Raw genomic sequence first — 16,933 nt, forward strand, 5'->3', positions numbered from 1 at the left:
GCCACCAGTTCCAGGTGCTACCAAACGAAGAAACAAAGTTTTTGATACTAATACCAACCTGAGAAGTTTAGATGGGCCAGTTCACTGGAAACTGCAATCCACTGTAGCTTCTAGTATTGATTTTGTGGATTATGAGTCCTCTTGCCTATATTTCAATTCAATCCTAAGCAATTCTGGTGTTCCAGTGCAAGGACCAATAATTCATGTCTCCCCAACTTCTGAGTCTTCTTATCCCCTTGTTACCTACTTGTATTTAAACTTTCCTGTAGTTCACTAATCTTCAGTCTTTTGACTATTCAATAGCCTACTGTAAAATAGGATGACAGTACCAATGTCAGAGATTTAGTTTCCTGCACAAAGGGCCAAGAGTCACAGAGTTTGTACACAAAGACACTTTAATGCAAATCAAATAGTACTCTTTCATTCTAAGGTGCTCCACATTCTCAAACATCCAACACTGAGCTTCCCAGTTTTACCATCCCATTGAGAAATTTACTGTTAGTCTAAACAGCAGAAATTGTAAAAGACAACTCTTTAATGTTTGGGGTTTTTTTATTTAATCAATACAGTATTTCAATACCAACTGTTAAATCATCATGAGCAACAGGAGCATATTCTGCAAATTTGTTGATCACTATATAGTACATCCTCAAAACTCTTATCCAAAACCCATGTATTCCAAAATTAAGTTTCCTCCCTCAACATGCAACATTTGAATAAAAAAAGTCCTGAACTTACTCCAAAAAAATCCACTATGCAGTTATATAAACTCAGTTCTTTTGACAATCCCTCTGGCTTATGAAGACACAGGTTTATATAAAGAAGCTTCAAAAGAAAATGAAAAATTAATATTATTTTGCTGCAATTTCCAAAGGATTCTAACAATTCCATTACCATAGCAGTACATATACATGAAGAGACTGTGTCCAGTAGTATAGTATTTCTGAAGGACTATAATTGTTCTCTGCAAAAGGCTGTGACATGTTACACTGTGACTATATCAGAAACTACTGTGCAGCCATTCCATTTTATTTAAGCCTTCTTAATTAGGAAAGTATCTCTGTTGAAATTATATTTATTAATAAAAATAAATCTTACTTTAGATTACTAAAAAGTGCACATTCTGTAAGTGCAGGCTCCATTTCACCATTTCTACTCCTTGTTGGTTCTACATTTCAGTTCCAATTCCCAGTTTTTCATAATATGCTGTAAGATTTGGACTGCAGAAACAAAGGCTATATTTGCCTTTAATCAAAACACTGTTTTTAAAGATGTTTTCGTATGACCAACACATTTCAGGCAATCTCAAGTATTTCAAAACATTCTTTACCATCCTACAGAATCAAAACCTCCACCACTAAGTTGGGGCCTTTAAAAAATAATCTGAAAACAGTATGCACAATATTTAAAGAGAGCAGAGCAGCTATATAGTTGAAAATGGCAATGCAGACATTTTAAACATTAAAACAATCTTTCTACTTTCTGCATGAGGCCTCTGGACACAAAGAAGTTGTGCATTTTGCATGGTTTTTAAGCCTCATATTTGTAAGTGGAGAGGCAAATTTTCAGAAGGATTTCTTATTTAGCTAACAAAAAATAAATCACATTGCAAATGCAGTGCTGTTGCTGCCTTGATTCTCTCACATCATGGTAAGTACCAAACTTCTTGTCCTTGCTTACAAGGTTCATGTTTATACTCAGTGTCATTGTTGATGACTGATATATGTTGGCTGGTTTTAAAGTAAGTAACTTGGGAAGATCAATAACAAAGTACAGAACTCTGATTTGTTGTGGACATACTGTTTCAGTTTACAGAGGAATGTGTCATCTTTGCTCACAGCCAGTGAAAAATACTTTGACTCAACAGAAAGTGTGGAATTATGTGATATTGCGATGAGGAGTTTCACAATTCCTACAAAAATTTAAATCATCATGCCCAAACCCAGCAGGAGGGACAAACTTGAGCAAATCTTCCATCCACGCTCTCAGTCGAAATTCACAGATAAATCCTGCATCCATCTCTGGAGAACATCTTGAGGAACAAATGAAGATGAAGAGAGAGCAGGGAAAAACTAAGGTGCAACGCATGGTGTGCAGTTTGTCTGTGCACTGTGTGCAGTGTAGGAGAGAGGATGTCTCCCTGCAGCTGCGTGCAGGACAGTCGAAGGACTTCACATCGGACTATTACTATAATAATACTTTTGGCAAAAGCAGGAACACACAGAGATTTTACAAAATACTGTCTAGATACTGGAGCACACTGACTAAAAGAAATCATTTGAGTACAAGCTTAATAAGGTAGGGTAAAAGAAAATCTACCACCTTACAGCTAACAACACTTTGAAAATGAGTCTGCTGTGTGTGATTTCACTGATGTCTGAGGGAGACAAAGCTCATTATGTTCATGTTTTTCATACTTTCAGTCAAACAGATTGCTGAATAATCATGTTTTCTTTATTTTAATGGGTGAAGAAGCTATTATACAGAAGGTGTTTCCATATGTTGAAGTTAATAAAGGCAATTCTTACTAATAAGAGTAGGTTGTCTCCACTCAGCTATCTAATAAAAAACCCTCCTGTTTAGAGGAAAATGCAGATCCGGTGCCCAGAAGACTCCTAGGGCTGCACATTTCACTGGCTACTGGAAAGTACTGTAGGTAGATGAATTCCAGGTCTTCTCCAACTGAGTGTGAATCAATGACATTCGCTAAAATGTTCAGGGCACTAGGAGCAAGCACTTCATGTCATCAACCTCTCTTCGTATCCACCCTTTTCTTGCTGGTGAAGGACAGTGGACAAGACCTGGATTCATCATTATGGAAATCATCAGCAAGTCCCTTCAAGAGGTCAGAGTGCTTTCTTCTTTAAAGAAGCATCTAGGTCACTGTCTTTGGAGCTCAGAATTCTATGTGGGGAGTATGGCTAGTTTTAGGCCGAGATCACAGATGCTCTTTCAGACTGAAACAATAAAATGCACAGGGGGAAATCATTTTGGAGGGATCACCCAGAAGTATGAGATGTTACTTAGATCCCTGTCTTTCTAACCACAACTGGATGAAAACCTCACATCTGTGCCATGCTGTTAGAGCTACCTAGTAAAGGGAGACAAAAAAAGGTCTTGAAGCTCATCTCAGACATGTTCAGTGTCTGACTATATCTTTAAAAGCCATATGGAATCCAAACCTATTGAAGGACAACTTGCCTCAGATGATTGATTTATTCCAACTAGGTTAACACAGCAGTGCTCCACACTGGATTTCTCTGGATTTCAAAGTTGGGCAGAGATTGTTCACCTGTAAGTACCTGAGTAGAAAAAAAGACCTGCCTCTGTTGCCATTCCCACCTTCAGGGAGACTGACAGTTTCCTACAAGTAGTTTCAAAAGGCACATCATCTCTCCAGGGTAAGTATCCATCTGTAGCCTTACATTTATGAATTCAAAGCATTCTGCAAGACTTCTTTATCCAGACATATAAAAATGTAGAAATTATTTTGTGGAGAGACATTACTAATAGGAAATAATCTGTTTCTTCATGTCTTCTGGGAATGGTGTTATGCTGGTTTTCACTGTTCAGAATAGGCTTCAAGAGAGGTAAAAAATACCCAAAGAAACAGAAAGATGCTTTCAAATACAGACAATGAGACCAGCTCCTACACATGCAACTAGTCCAGCTGGATATTTACTATCACACACAATTCTCTCCAGGATTTTAAACAGAGCTAATATGACAAACATTTTCAAAATTGGACACTAATTATGGGCATTTCCTAATTCAGTCTAAGTTTCAGAACTGCTGAACAATACCTTGTCCTTGTGGACATTCAGTATAGAAAATCAAATCCAAGGTGATACTCAAGCCAATACTGAAAAATATGAACACTCCAAGTTTGCAGGTCTGTTTGAAAATGCAACACCTCAAGGCTAAATCCCATTTTAATGACACTGCAATAGTTTTGAAAGCTGCATATTTTTGTTGAGCCACTAGAAGGCATAGACAAATGTGATGGGTGGACTCTGCATCAATTCAGTGGGACCAGTGCAAACAGTCCCTCCCTGACCAGCCAACACTGTTGTCTGGGAACAGAGGGAATCCGGGATAGGCCTGTGCAATGAACCAGAAGTAGCCCTTGCAAAGATCAGGGAAAACAAGGGCTGCTGTTGGAACCTGCCCAGAGCACAGAACCCGGCCACAATATGCCCACAAAACATTTCTGTCTCACAGATGTGGGAAGTCCTGTTATGTCCGCATTCACAATTAAACATGATTTTGACATTATTATGGTGCTGATGGTGTTATATCTTCAGTGTATGATGGATCCTGGCTCTGTTCGGGCCTGCCTATTGTTCATGAGAGACTTTGTCTTTGCAATGATCGGAGAACAAGGTGTTCTGGAAGCTCTTTTCAGCTGTGACCTGGTGAACTTCTTACGGATTTTTCTGTAAGGAGGGAAGGAGGAAAGGAGGGAAAGAGAGAGACAACAGAAGAGATAAATCTCAGTCTCTAACAGAACACCACACAAGAGCCAATAACAAACATAACAAATACTCTTACCAGAGCAGGAAGGCTAGTTCATGGAAAAGAGACTTGCAGTCAACAAGAGTCAGCCCTTCAGCCCTGTCCATCAATTGATGATTCAGAGTTGTCTGATAATGGTTCATCAAAAAGTGAATTTGTGTTAGATAATACTTAAATAATAATATTTAATCACATGAAATCTTGGGCCAGAAGACCCAGGTAGTGAATCCTCACATGTGATATCAATACTGAAATGAAGCATCACAGAAGAAAGGACTGTGTTAGCACCCAACGAATATGCTACCTCTGTGAAAGTGGAAGCAATTGTTGTTACTTACACTGTGTCTCTTCTGCAGATAACACATGACCCAGAGCTCAGGGCATTTTTACTGGGGCCATTCAGGTGCAGTAAATTCATTTTCATTTTTGACTTTCAGCTGATAAATGAAACAATAATATTAACTCCAGATGGCCATATTGTTTGTATTGTAATCCTAAATATCCAAGGATAGTTAATTTTGAAGCATAAATACTTGCTATGCTTCAACTGCTCTGTCTCTTTACTATTATAAATCAATAACCACAATGCTGAGGGTACCCAGGGAATGGTATCAGAAAACACAGAAAAGGTAGAGGCAGAGTATGCCAAGAACCATATTCATTAGCAGAAACCTGAACATTAGATGCTGCTGGAAAATGACCTATTTTCTGAATTTATTCAAGAATCCCAGCCTTCTTTTAGGAAGTTTTATAAATTATAGGGATTTTGAGCTTATGGAAATGAATTAAAGCAAATTGGGGCCTCTAATACTTAATGAGACCAGGCTTTCTAATTCAGACTTTTTGACTTGAAAATGTGACCTACAAACTGCAGGGTGATGAGGTGCCTACCTGCATCAAGGTTCTGAGATGGTAACTCAAGGAGTGGTTTTTCCCTTTCATCTAAGGGGGCTGTTACCTCTGAAACTGAAAAATGGTGGCACATGACGTTGAACATACATGATCAGCTGTAAATAAATTCTATTGAATTCTAAAATATCAACTTGCATATTAAATTTCAAACACTAGTTTGTTACTAGTTAGTTACAGATTGAGTGCTCCCCAGGGATGTAAACTTCCATGTTAACTAACTGGGCCACAGAAGAGTACATAAGGGAAAAAAAAAACCCAAACATGCAAAAAGTAGAAGAATATACTCTACTATTAGAAATTAAAGGGAGCCTGAAAAATACATTTATTTTGGTTAATATATTTTAAAGGTTCAGAGATATATTCCCTTTTGAAAGAAGGATGTCTTCATGTCATGGAATACCAAATTAGGGTTTAACACCATTCAGCAATAAGCACAACAAAAGAAAAGGAATCACCAGAACGTTTGGTTTCAGCTTTTCACACAATCCCACTAAGAAAAATAAAAACTTACTGCTTGAGTATTCACTTTATATGGCCATCTTATATTAGGCCAAAAAAAAAATATTAAATTTATTCAAAGAGATTGCATACCTTCCAGAATGGTAAAACCATAGAAATGTAATCTCAGACTGGCAGAAATATGTGTATCTTAAATACTGGGACAGTCAGGCTTTATAAATTCATGTGAATAGACAATAGCTATTACCCACACCAGTGAGGATCATGTCCACAGAACCTTACAGAACTGGATCCTTTTTGTTGTCTTTGTTTGCAAAACATTCTATTTAGTTACAGGAGGAACGTGGTCATTAATCATTTGACAAGCCCAAGGTTCAAATAATATCAAATCATTGTTTACACTTCTGAATTTTTAATAAGGCAACTTTATAAACTGCCTAGAGGTTCCTGCTTATGAAAGCAATTTTCAGCTGACACTACATTTAAGGACAGTAAAAGGATTTGAGATTATAATTTGTCATTATTTTGTATGGATGGTAAAGTAAAAGATAGTTATTCCCATTAAACATTGGTTCAAAACCAAGACAAAGACAGGCAGAACAAAAAGGTCATCACATTATTATATCAAGCAAGCCACAGAGTCCACTCCTCACTGAGTATAAACGAAACTAGCTCTATATACTCTGTCAGAAAAAAAATAACCTGGTAGGCACTCTTAAAAGGCAATTCAGCACTTCTGCTTAAAGAGGATTGTGAAAATGCTTCCAGAAATTAGCTTTCTGGGATACAGCCTTTCAGAATTAAAACTGGAAGAATGGAAATTTCCACTGACTACATTACATGTTATATTTAAACAATCATTTCTCTAAAAGCCCAAACTGTTCTTTTTACTGCAAAAATTATAGAAGGTGGAGGGACTGGCTTCTTTACACTGAAGGCTTTAGCATCTAAATACAGTCTAGCTTTTTGAGAGGCATTCATCAGGTTTCATAATTCTTCAAAGCCTTTTTAACACTTAAAACATGCAGGTTGCAATAATAGCTGACAAAAGACAGGATATTCAAAGATAAGATTGTTGTCACCCTTTCACTCATACCACTTTGCCCTTCCCAAAGATACACTGAACTAAGGGCAGAGTCAATTTTAATGCTCAATTTCCTGTCTGTCTTTCAGTTAATACCAGCCATATGTTTTAATTACATAAAGCTTTTATCTGGCAATGGCAATAAATGGCTTTAATATCTGTATCGTTGGTAACATCCTTTGCAGTTGTTAGGACAGATTAATTGCCATTTTCCCTGTTTTTTTTTCCTTTGACTTTTGTACTCCTTCTTGGAGCATGATGCATTACAGGCTTGAAGTGAAAATTCCAAAGTATTTTAAAGCCTCTGCTTTGAATTTCCAGCCTTCTTAAGACCAAGATATGAGAATGAACTAAATATTTAATAGAGCATCTGTATATAAAGCCCACTGTGCTCATTTTTAAGTTAAATGTGATGCACTGGTGTAATGTAGGAATAATACACATTCTTTATGTCTGCATGACTCTTCAATTAGTAAGTGCAGATAAAGGTACACAAGACCCTTGGCACATAGTCAGGGAAATATGGAAACGTACATAAGTCTTACTAAAGGTCCAGATGAAGACCTAATGTCTCTGTTCAAGTTTCATACACAGACTGGAACCTCGGGTAGAAATAATAGGCTGTACAGGGCATTTAGGTCATGCTTAAATTTAATCAGGCGAATCATTATAATTAACCAACCTTTTCTCAGGATCCAAGAGTATTCCATGTAACTCACCATCTGCTGAAGTTAAGCACAATCCTATATAATCTATTCTGTCCAGATTTCTCAGGAATAGGATAACTGGGAGCGAAATTTCACATTTGCAAAAGCTGACTCAAAGTTCCCTTCTCTAATTCTGCCATACACTAAAACAGCATAAATTTTTAAACTTGAATAGAATAAAGAGAGGCCTCCAACTGGTGTTATTCAAGAATGTGTTTCCAAGCCTTTTCTAGTAGGACTGGAAAGGCATTGCCTGCTTTAAGTTTGTTGATATAGTGTTACTGTGCTATATATAAACTGCTGTGCATCCATGTTGCCTCCTCTGCATTGGACTCGGAGTTGTGATGACTACACTTACTGTGGTCTTATCAGCTGTACCAACAGTACTTAAGAAGATATATTAAAGAAATACAAGTTATGCAAAAAGATTTTGCAGTGAAAGAAATTAATTGCATGCAAAATCCTGCTGATATTTCGGCAGATGACAAACCTTGTTTTGAAAGAAACCTTTTCCTAGGAAGAGGAATCGCCTTCAACATACATGCACTTGCGAGATGCCCATAACTCTTCCTAAATACCAAGGTCCAGAATTGCTTTTGGTGCTCTGTTTCCACTAAAAAAATGCTAATGATCTAATACAAACCTGGCTGCAGAGTTTGAAGCTCAAGGACACAGTTTTGTTTTCCTCACTCTCCCTAAATTATAGTTTGATATTTTTGCCTGAGCCTTTCTTAGACTGATACTATTTGAACATCCTCATATGTAAGAGCTGGTGCTGTGAAAATGCATTGTTATCCAATTGCTGGTAGCACAAGGAACACTCCCAGGTCAGCAGCAGGCATAAGAAAGCTGATTTCCTGCACAATCATTGAAATTCCTATAATCTCTCCATTGGGGTGAAGCATTCTGCTATGACTTTCCAAGTGTAAACAGCAACATAAATGTGCTAGATGCATAAATACTGCCAGCACTGGCAGAATTTTGTGTTCTGGCACAAGTTATGTGTGAAACTTGCAATCAGTCTAACCACAGAGCCATTCAGAAAGAAAACAAGGCTAAAAAATAAGAAAAAGAATGTATTCTAGAGAAATGTTTGTTAAGCTGCCACAGCTCCAGGGCAATAAATTTTGTGCAATGTAAATTTTCAGTGCAGATCAAGGCCAGTTAGAAAAAACAACAATTTAAAGTATAACCATAATTCCTTGGTGTTTATTAGATTAAATAATCACTTATTTCTCTGAGGGCTTCTTTTATCCAGAGCTATATTTTAATGGTTCAGTGGATTAAATTACTGGAGGGGGTACTATCTTAGAAAGCTGGTAGGCTTTTTATTAATTTCAACAGGTTTCAAACAGAGTGAAAGGCCAAAATGTGTGCAGTGCTGCTTGCTGAAAGAGAATTTAAATGGGATGAAGCTGTAGGCACAGATCCTTTGAAAGCTGATATGTTACTGACTGAAGGACTCACAGCACTTCCTGCATTTCTACCTGTGTGCAAATGAGAAGTATTTTATTTAACTATTTGGCTTTCTGATTTAGACTTTTTTTCCCCCCTCATACTTCTCAGGCTTAAGCTTTCCCATATTGCATTAAAATTTTAATCTAACCTCAACATGACAGAAACTAGTTAAAAATAGTTTTGGAAGGCAGGAGTGGGTTGACACTGATACACCTTTTAAAAATACAGGCCTTAGGAAATGTTAATTTATAAAAACAAAATGGAAGACTTTAATAAGCATGGGATTATTGGAAAGCTGTTTCCATGAGCCACATAGCTGCATTATAAAACCCATGCAGATGGCAGATAGAGTGATATAACCTTTATGAGATTAAAGAGGTGCTGCTGTAGGCACGCCAACATTATTTAAATGTTTTAAGAGCTTATCTTATTTTTCTCCTCCTAGCAAGGAAATGTTTTCCTTTGCTAGTGTTGATCTTCCAATATTTTATCAATATTTATGGAGCAAGACTGTTCTCTATGAACAATAACTTTTAGACACATCAGTTACCAATTACAGCATCAGATCTTCCTAAGCAGCTTAAGATAATGTATTTTTTCAAGTACTGCATTACCTTGAGGGCTTCTCTGATGTTTTGTGTTTCGAAGAAACAGTTTGTAGCTACTATGCATATATACAAGGACATTAATAATAGTGTTAAAACAGTTTCCTTATTGGAAGGAAAAATCCCAGGTTAAAGGTTTAAAGCACAGACTTCTATGACTGTGTCATGCCTGACCTATTGTATGGCAAAAGCCCCTTCTGTCTCTTTCTGCCTGCTGCTGATTGAAATTAAAATCACCTTGGAGCAGAAACCATCTCTTTATGTGCATTTCTAGCGTGCCTAGAACAACAGGTTGATCTAATATTGAAATATCTACTACTGAAATTATTTCTATACAGTTTAACAGCAAACAACTGCCATGGTTTTTGGAATAATCAACTAGTTTGATAGATTTTTCTATATTTTCATTTCCCCTGAAAATATTTCATTAATATTCTAAAGTGGTTTAGTAGAGAAGGAATTAAAGAAACATAAAGTCCTATTCTCAGCACCACTACTCATTTTTCAGTTGAATGTTGGAACTGAAAAAACTTCTAAAAAACGTAATAAAGAGATGCTGCCATACACTGGTTATCACATGATGAATAAATCTAAATCCCAACAATCAGCAGTGAGATTGACCTCACAGTTCTTCTGTGAGCTTGGTATTTAGCACCAAGAGGCTAAGGTTACCTACTGCTGAGACAACAAATGACACATCAGTCTGGGTGCAAGGCTGACTTCTCACAAAAGCCAGAAGCAAAGAGGCACTACCAGAGGTAGAAGGAGTTAGAAAACTCAAGAAAGGGAGAAAAGCCTGTCTTTGAATTCATGGCATTTTACCAGTATCCAACTTTGTAGAGTGGAATAGAACTACTAAGTCCTAACAAAGAAAGCTTGATGAAATGGGCACAAAAGTAAATTATTCATACTCCTTCAAATAAAACAATGGCTCAGGCTTCAACAGACTTGTAATCTGAGCTACAGGACAGCTACTCTGCACTTGATCTGAAATTCATTAGCCTCCCCTTAGTTACCTTACCCTGCAGAGGCTGCAAGGCAGGAAGCCTGCTTTATCCAGTAAAGGGCTGCTTAACCTCTCCTCCCTGGGAAGGGACACACAAGATCACTGCATATGTGTCAATACACCAGCACTATGGGAATCCAGGGAGCCAGAAATCCTTCCAACAGCTCACAGGCACAAACATCAGCAGATTTCAAAGCAACTCCTTTATTCTTCCTAACTATATCAGCAGGGTGAAGATGAATTCCCAGTCTACCAAGAGGAATTTCCAAAACCATCTATTTATTCTGCAGCAGGATGGCCATTCTGTATATTGATTAAACATCACCTGCTATGAGATTCAAAAATTACCCACATGGAAGCATATAATTTTTCTTGAGACAAGCAAGAAACTAAAGAGAAGGTGCATCAGAACGAACTGGAACACAATGTTGTTTACAACTACTCCCCAAACACCTTGCATATTAATTCACAATTCCAGCATTATCCCAGATCTAAGGTGACAAAAAGGTACAGAGCATACAACTTCTGTTTCTGGCCTTGAGCTATAAACATTAAGTGTCATTTCTCCAGCAACATTAAATACTGCATTGAAAATTTTCAAAAATGTTGTGTCAATTAAAAATGCTTATTTGAGTTCAAGATAATAGAAAACTCCCTATTATATTTTGCATAGGGAAAAAAGAGATACTATACTTCAACAATATTATTAGTATTTTTCTGTCTTTCTTTTCTTAACTTGCTTATTTCATTCAGTTTTTTGGCCTGAACACTGTGCTTTACAATATAACAACTTATAATATTACCTGAGGCTCAAAAAGATTGACAATATGCTTCCATTTTATCAATTATGCATATACTTTTCCTGGAATAACATATGTATCAATAGGGTATATTTGGAGGAGGTTCTTGGCATCCTGGATACTTGCTATTAAGCATGGGCTGAAAAAAAAAGTTATTCAGTCTTACCAGAAACAGTTGGAAAGCCAAAGTTCCCTCACAAGCCCATCCCCTGGGGCATTGCTTCACACCATCAATCTCTTGTATAATCAGCATTTCTCTACATACAGAAGCTCCAGTGCAGAATATGGACTAGAATGATTTGATGTTAATTTCTAAGGTCATTTTCATGTCAAAGGTTGAAGATTTTTTCAATTTTCTAAAAATATTATGTGACCAAAGGTTTATTCAAGTTCATTTTCTGCCACTGATCCTGCTCTCCACATTTATGGCCAGCACTTTTCACATCAGCATCTCATAGTTCTTGTTGGACTGTCTAATTAAAAACTGCACAGCATCCTGAAGAGTAGGTGTACACCAATATGACTCAAGCTTACAGACAAAACGGTGGAATTAGAGAAAGGCTGAATTCAATTACTTGTCTGGTGTCTCACATCAAACAAGAGGCAACCTCGGAATTTTTAAGTTTGGATCTGTATTTTCTTCACAAGAAAAACACTTGAATAGTATTTTGTCAAGTAAATGCTTTAGCCTCTACTCATAGCACAAGTTACAAAAACAGCCAGTCAAGTCTCCTTAGATGTTTGACAAGAGCTGTTAGTTATCTCTGTGATTGACTTTCACAGTCACAGTCAATATGTTCTCCATGGTATTTTATATTTAAAATGCCTGTGTAGTTACTTATGCAAGCTTTTTTCACAAAAAGAGACTCACTAACACTTGTTTTTCCACAGCCTTACCTACATTTATGCCAGAGGGTCATGAGTTTAAAAAACACCCAAATTATCAGGGAAAGTATTGAGAATGAACGATTAAATACATGCAATGAAATGTGGAGTAATTCAGAATTAAATCCTCTATCTGTAATTTGAAATGAAGAGTCTGATAGAGGACAACTAGAAATTAAATTTAGTGGGCAATACTGTGTGAATTTTAAGACTGTGAGGATCACTGACACCATATTTTTGAACATATTCACCACAGTACAATTTTTTTTTTTTTGCTATTTAGCAACAATGTTTTCACCACAAGACTTACATAGTTTCCCTGCCTACATGTACATTATTGCTGTGTATTTCTCTGCCTTCAGATGAAATAATTCTTAACTCCATGTCCAGCTTCCATGAGTTATTACTCACATAGCACAGAAATCATAAAAAGTGAAAAATATCTCTGAACAGTGATATTAAACAGTATTTGAGGATTAAAATCATCAATATCTAAGATCTAATGTGAGAAACTACCATGGTTTATGCATAGAAATGGTGAGAGAGGACTAATTTTAGCCCCAAGCTGATATTACCCTAGCCTCACTATAGGTAACAGTTGTATAATTAATGTTTCTCTTTGATTTTAAATATGTTGGTCTGACAAGTTTGCATTTTTATTTTGCTTTGATTGTTTCCAGGGTTTTGACAGAGAAATTGGCTTTCCATACAAAGATGCTTATTTATAGAAAAATTTATTCCTTGTTCAAAACCAAATTGTTTTTAACTCCCACAATAGAAGATGGCCAAATATTACAAGATGACACATTCCCACTGGGTATGTGGATTTAAGAAAAAGCTAAGCAGCAAGCTAACAAAAAGCTAAGCCCTAAGACTTTCAGTTAAAACATTTGATAAAGAGGATTGGGTTCAGCTACATCAAATCCTCTGTGTAAACACAAAAAATAGCTTCTGAAAAAACAAACTTTTGCAATGGCCAACCATACTGCAGAAAACGCTAAATTTGTCAAGAACCATAAGAAAACAGGTTAAAAGAGCTACATGGCATCCCAATCTAACCTCAGACATATAGGGTGTACTGGAGACTATGTGAAGTACTCTAGCAATTGGACTGAGCTCAGGAATGGATTTAAGGGCTTTGCTGAATTGGGTCTGGAAGGTCCAGCAAAGAAAACAAGGTTTTTGGAAAAGTCAAGTGCTCATCTAGGAGCTTCTCCACCAACATCTGTGTTTAAGACAATGCATTTATCATCCCCGTATTTCATATAAATTGTTGAGGTTTTCTTTCCCTCCCAAGTTTCCCCAAGACAGCAAAATTTTACAAAACGGCTCATTTTGGAATTTGTATTTCCCTTCCCAAATATAAAATTTTCTGGCTACTTCTGCACCTACTGTCTGAATGTGAGAGAACAGTTGTCAACAGCAGTGAAGAAGATTGCAAGTGGCTGAGTGACCCTTGTAAACGTGCCTTTGTTTTTTAGCTGAGCCATCTGAATTAACCACATTCAAGCTCTGACCTAAAATGCAATTACAAAGCAAACTTTGGTATCTAAGTCCCCCTGGAAAGGCAGCATATTTGAATTTCTGCTCACAACAGGGCAGGATCATTTCACAAGAGCCAAAGGTGTGACTTTTCAGGCTGCAGTAACTAGGTCATTTACAGCCATCTGTTCCTAGTCTCAGCCTCCCTGCAGTCATCTCCAAAGCTGTGTGCTAATTAATTTTCACCTGCTAATCAGTGGAGACAGTTCTGAAACTAACAAATCATCCAGTTTCAGTCAATAGCTTCTGGACTCTTGTAGGTAGCATTTCCATGAGACTTTATTACCAATAAATGTAAAGAGTTTTCTGTGAAAGATCCCCTCTAAGGCTTCTGACCTGCTCCTGGTGGAGCAGAGCTCTGGAAGAATGAGAAGGCTTTGTCTGATTCTTCAGGCCTCCAAATCTTCAAGCAAGCATTTAGGCACCTTCTTAGTTTTGTGTCTGAGGAGTTAGGTATATAAATGCTTGAAGATATAAGAGTTAAAAGACCTGCTTGACATGTCCTGGGAGATCTGGGAGGAAGCAGGGAACTGGATCGTGGTTTTCCCGGTCCTTGGCAAGCACTCCAAACTCTGCAACACCCTTCTACTGCCATGTGGCTTTAAACAAGAAAGTAGCTAGCTGCAGTGCCACTGAAACTCCATTTTAAACTGTGAGAAGATTAATCCATAGTTCCAAACCAGCATGATTGTATTCCATTTGCTCTGAAGACTGATAAAGCAAACCCCATAACAGTATGTGTTTTTCAAACCTCCCAGCTCTATCCAATGGCACAGTTTACACTGAGCTCTGAAGGGTTGTTTTTTTTTTTTTGAATGTTTTCCTTGTATATAGCTATGATTCCCTAAGTTAAAAAAAAATATTCACATTCTTCAAATGAGTTGTTTTAGTTCCATGGAATGAGCCTGCTTTTAAAAACAAACATGTGCATTATCACAATAGTGCTACTTTGATTTAGTAGGTACTTTAAAGCATCCAACAGGAGAAAATCATGTAAGCAAATACTGAAAGAAAAAAATGTCTTTAGGCCCATGAAAGCTGCTCAATGAGACATGAATGGTAAGAGATTATGATCTAGTTTCTATACTGCTGCTTGTGATTCTATATCACAGTACCTCAGCTAGGGCTCAGAAAAGTATGGTTTATAAGATGTGTGCAGCATTCGTGAATAGACCACATGAAATAAGGTCAAAACAACATCTCACAGAAACTATTATGCTCTCTCATGAGCATATAACAGCATTGAATGGAAGTTAACCAAGTAGGATGGCTCCTAAACTGTAGCACAGACAATTCCTCCCCGAATTCTTCACACACAGTATTGTCATGGTGACTGGAGAGAGCTGTCAGTTCACCTGGACTCAGACATGGCCAATCAATAAGATATTTGCAATCCTATCAGTAGGGATTAAACAGATTTCTAAGGGATATATTCTGTAATCCCTGCTTTTCAAGATGTATGACAACTGTATAATACAACAGAAGTAAAGGAGCTGGAAAATTACATTCTTAAAGACTGATGTGTTTTTTTGTTAGAGAGGTGGTGCATCACATAGTCAGGCTTGCAGCTGATGCTCCAAGAGTGCAGCCAGGCAACTTCTTGCAGCTGGTTACAGGACTGGGGTCTAAAGGCCATGGTGCCATGCAAGTAAGAAATGAAAATACACTATTCCCAGGATCCAAGTGTGGCGTAGTTCAAAACCAGGATCCCAATTCCAATCAAAATGCCTCACCTTTACAAAAAGCAGAGGTCAAAAATACCTTTTTTTGTTTTGGCACACAACTTTTTTTTGCGCAGTTGGGGCCAACTGGAAAACAAAGAGTAAACATAGCCATGGACATTTGCATGATGGGAATTGCACGTGTGAAGAGGAAGAAGGAGCAGAGCAGTTAGCACTGGAACTGTGGCTTGGACATAGACCAGCCACTCTGCACTGTGAATCAGACCCCAGGCACCAAAGCCTTACTCCTCCAGTGTTCCCTTTTCTCCTGGCAGCGTGCTGCAGCTCAGGCACTGCGCATGACCTTGCCTCAGCCTCGATTAAAACAGGGAGAGAGAGGGGACAGGGGCAAGTCACCCACACCTCTTAACTCAGGCTTTGGTTCCTGCAGGTTTTCACTTTGTGTTTCGAGGTACAGGTTGGGCTTTCCATGGACAAAGCTGCACTGCAGAGAGGGCCAGCAGCACGTGCAGGAGCACGAAGGGTGATGGGCACTAGCACGGCTCTCCCCCACTTCTGCGTGAGAAGCAGACCACTGACAGCACAGCAAGACTCAACATTCTGCAGAAGCTGGTTGTCAGCCTCACATTCTCTTCTTTCTCAACATGCAACTTTGGATTTTAAGCTTTTTTTGTATATGCTATGAGACATGCATAAATAAAAATGAGTGGTACCAGGTAATTATCACAGCAATTGTGATATCCTTATGTAGCACCTCAACAAATCAAGGGAAGATTTTGCCTTTTGGAGACAGAAAATGAAGTGAGGGATAAGAAAATTGCCTATATAATGCTGGCACAGGGATGCCTCTCAAATCATTTTATCAGCAAAAAAGGAAGCCATGTCTGCTGGTAGCAGCTAAAGATCACGTTCTAATTTTAGCAGTTGCAGTTAACTCATTCCCAATGGAGTTGCACTTACCGTGAGAAGGTTTCTAACTGCTTCAGCACTGAAAGGAAACAAGCATTGAGTCATTCAACTGCAGATCTATATGCAAATATGCTTTTTGGCCCATGAAGGGAAAGCACTTAGAATCCACTGCTATAGTGCAGTCAGCCAAACATTTCCACACATTTCTTATAATGCAAATGCTGGAAAAAAAAAATTCATTTACCAACCAGTGTTTTAGCTGTCCCTACACAAGTCTGATCATTGGCATGCACATGCACTCTGTTAGGGACAGAGCGTGTGTATAGGAAATAGAGGCACACTGCATACCTAAAATTAGTGAGAAAAGTT

The 16,933-nt window shown here is 37.8% G+C and overlaps 1 protein-coding gene across 8 annotated transcripts in view; it reads right to left on the minus strand.

The window, feature by feature from the left end:
- Positions 1 to 377: 377 nt before the first annotated feature.
- The window catches only part of MTA3 (metastasis associated 1 family member 3), a 139,397-nt gene continuing 122,841 nt past the window's right edge, over positions 378 to 16,933 (minus strand). For 5 of the 8 annotated variants that reach the window (XM_085577103.1, XM_031504262.3, XM_021546388.3 and 2 more), the window contains one exon: positions 378 to 4,436. In XM_085577103.1, the coding sequence (XP_085433229.1) occupies positions 4,301 to 4,436 (136 nt within the window). In that variant the 3' untranslated portion in view covers positions 378 to 4,300. Of the gene's footprint in view, positions 4,437 to 4,551; positions 5,482 to 16,615; positions 16,644 to 16,933 lie in introns of those variants that run through there. The other 3 variants (XM_021546390.4, XM_085577101.1, XM_085577102.1) reach the window with 2 other exon arrangements.

The sequence above is a fragment of the Lonchura striata genome, chromosome 3, assembly GCF_050655825.1.
Source record: "Lonchura striata isolate lonStrDom1 chromosome 3, ASM5065582v1, whole genome shotgun sequence".
Taxonomy (NCBI): Eukaryota; Metazoa; Chordata; class Aves; order Passeriformes; family Estrildidae; genus Lonchura; species Lonchura striata.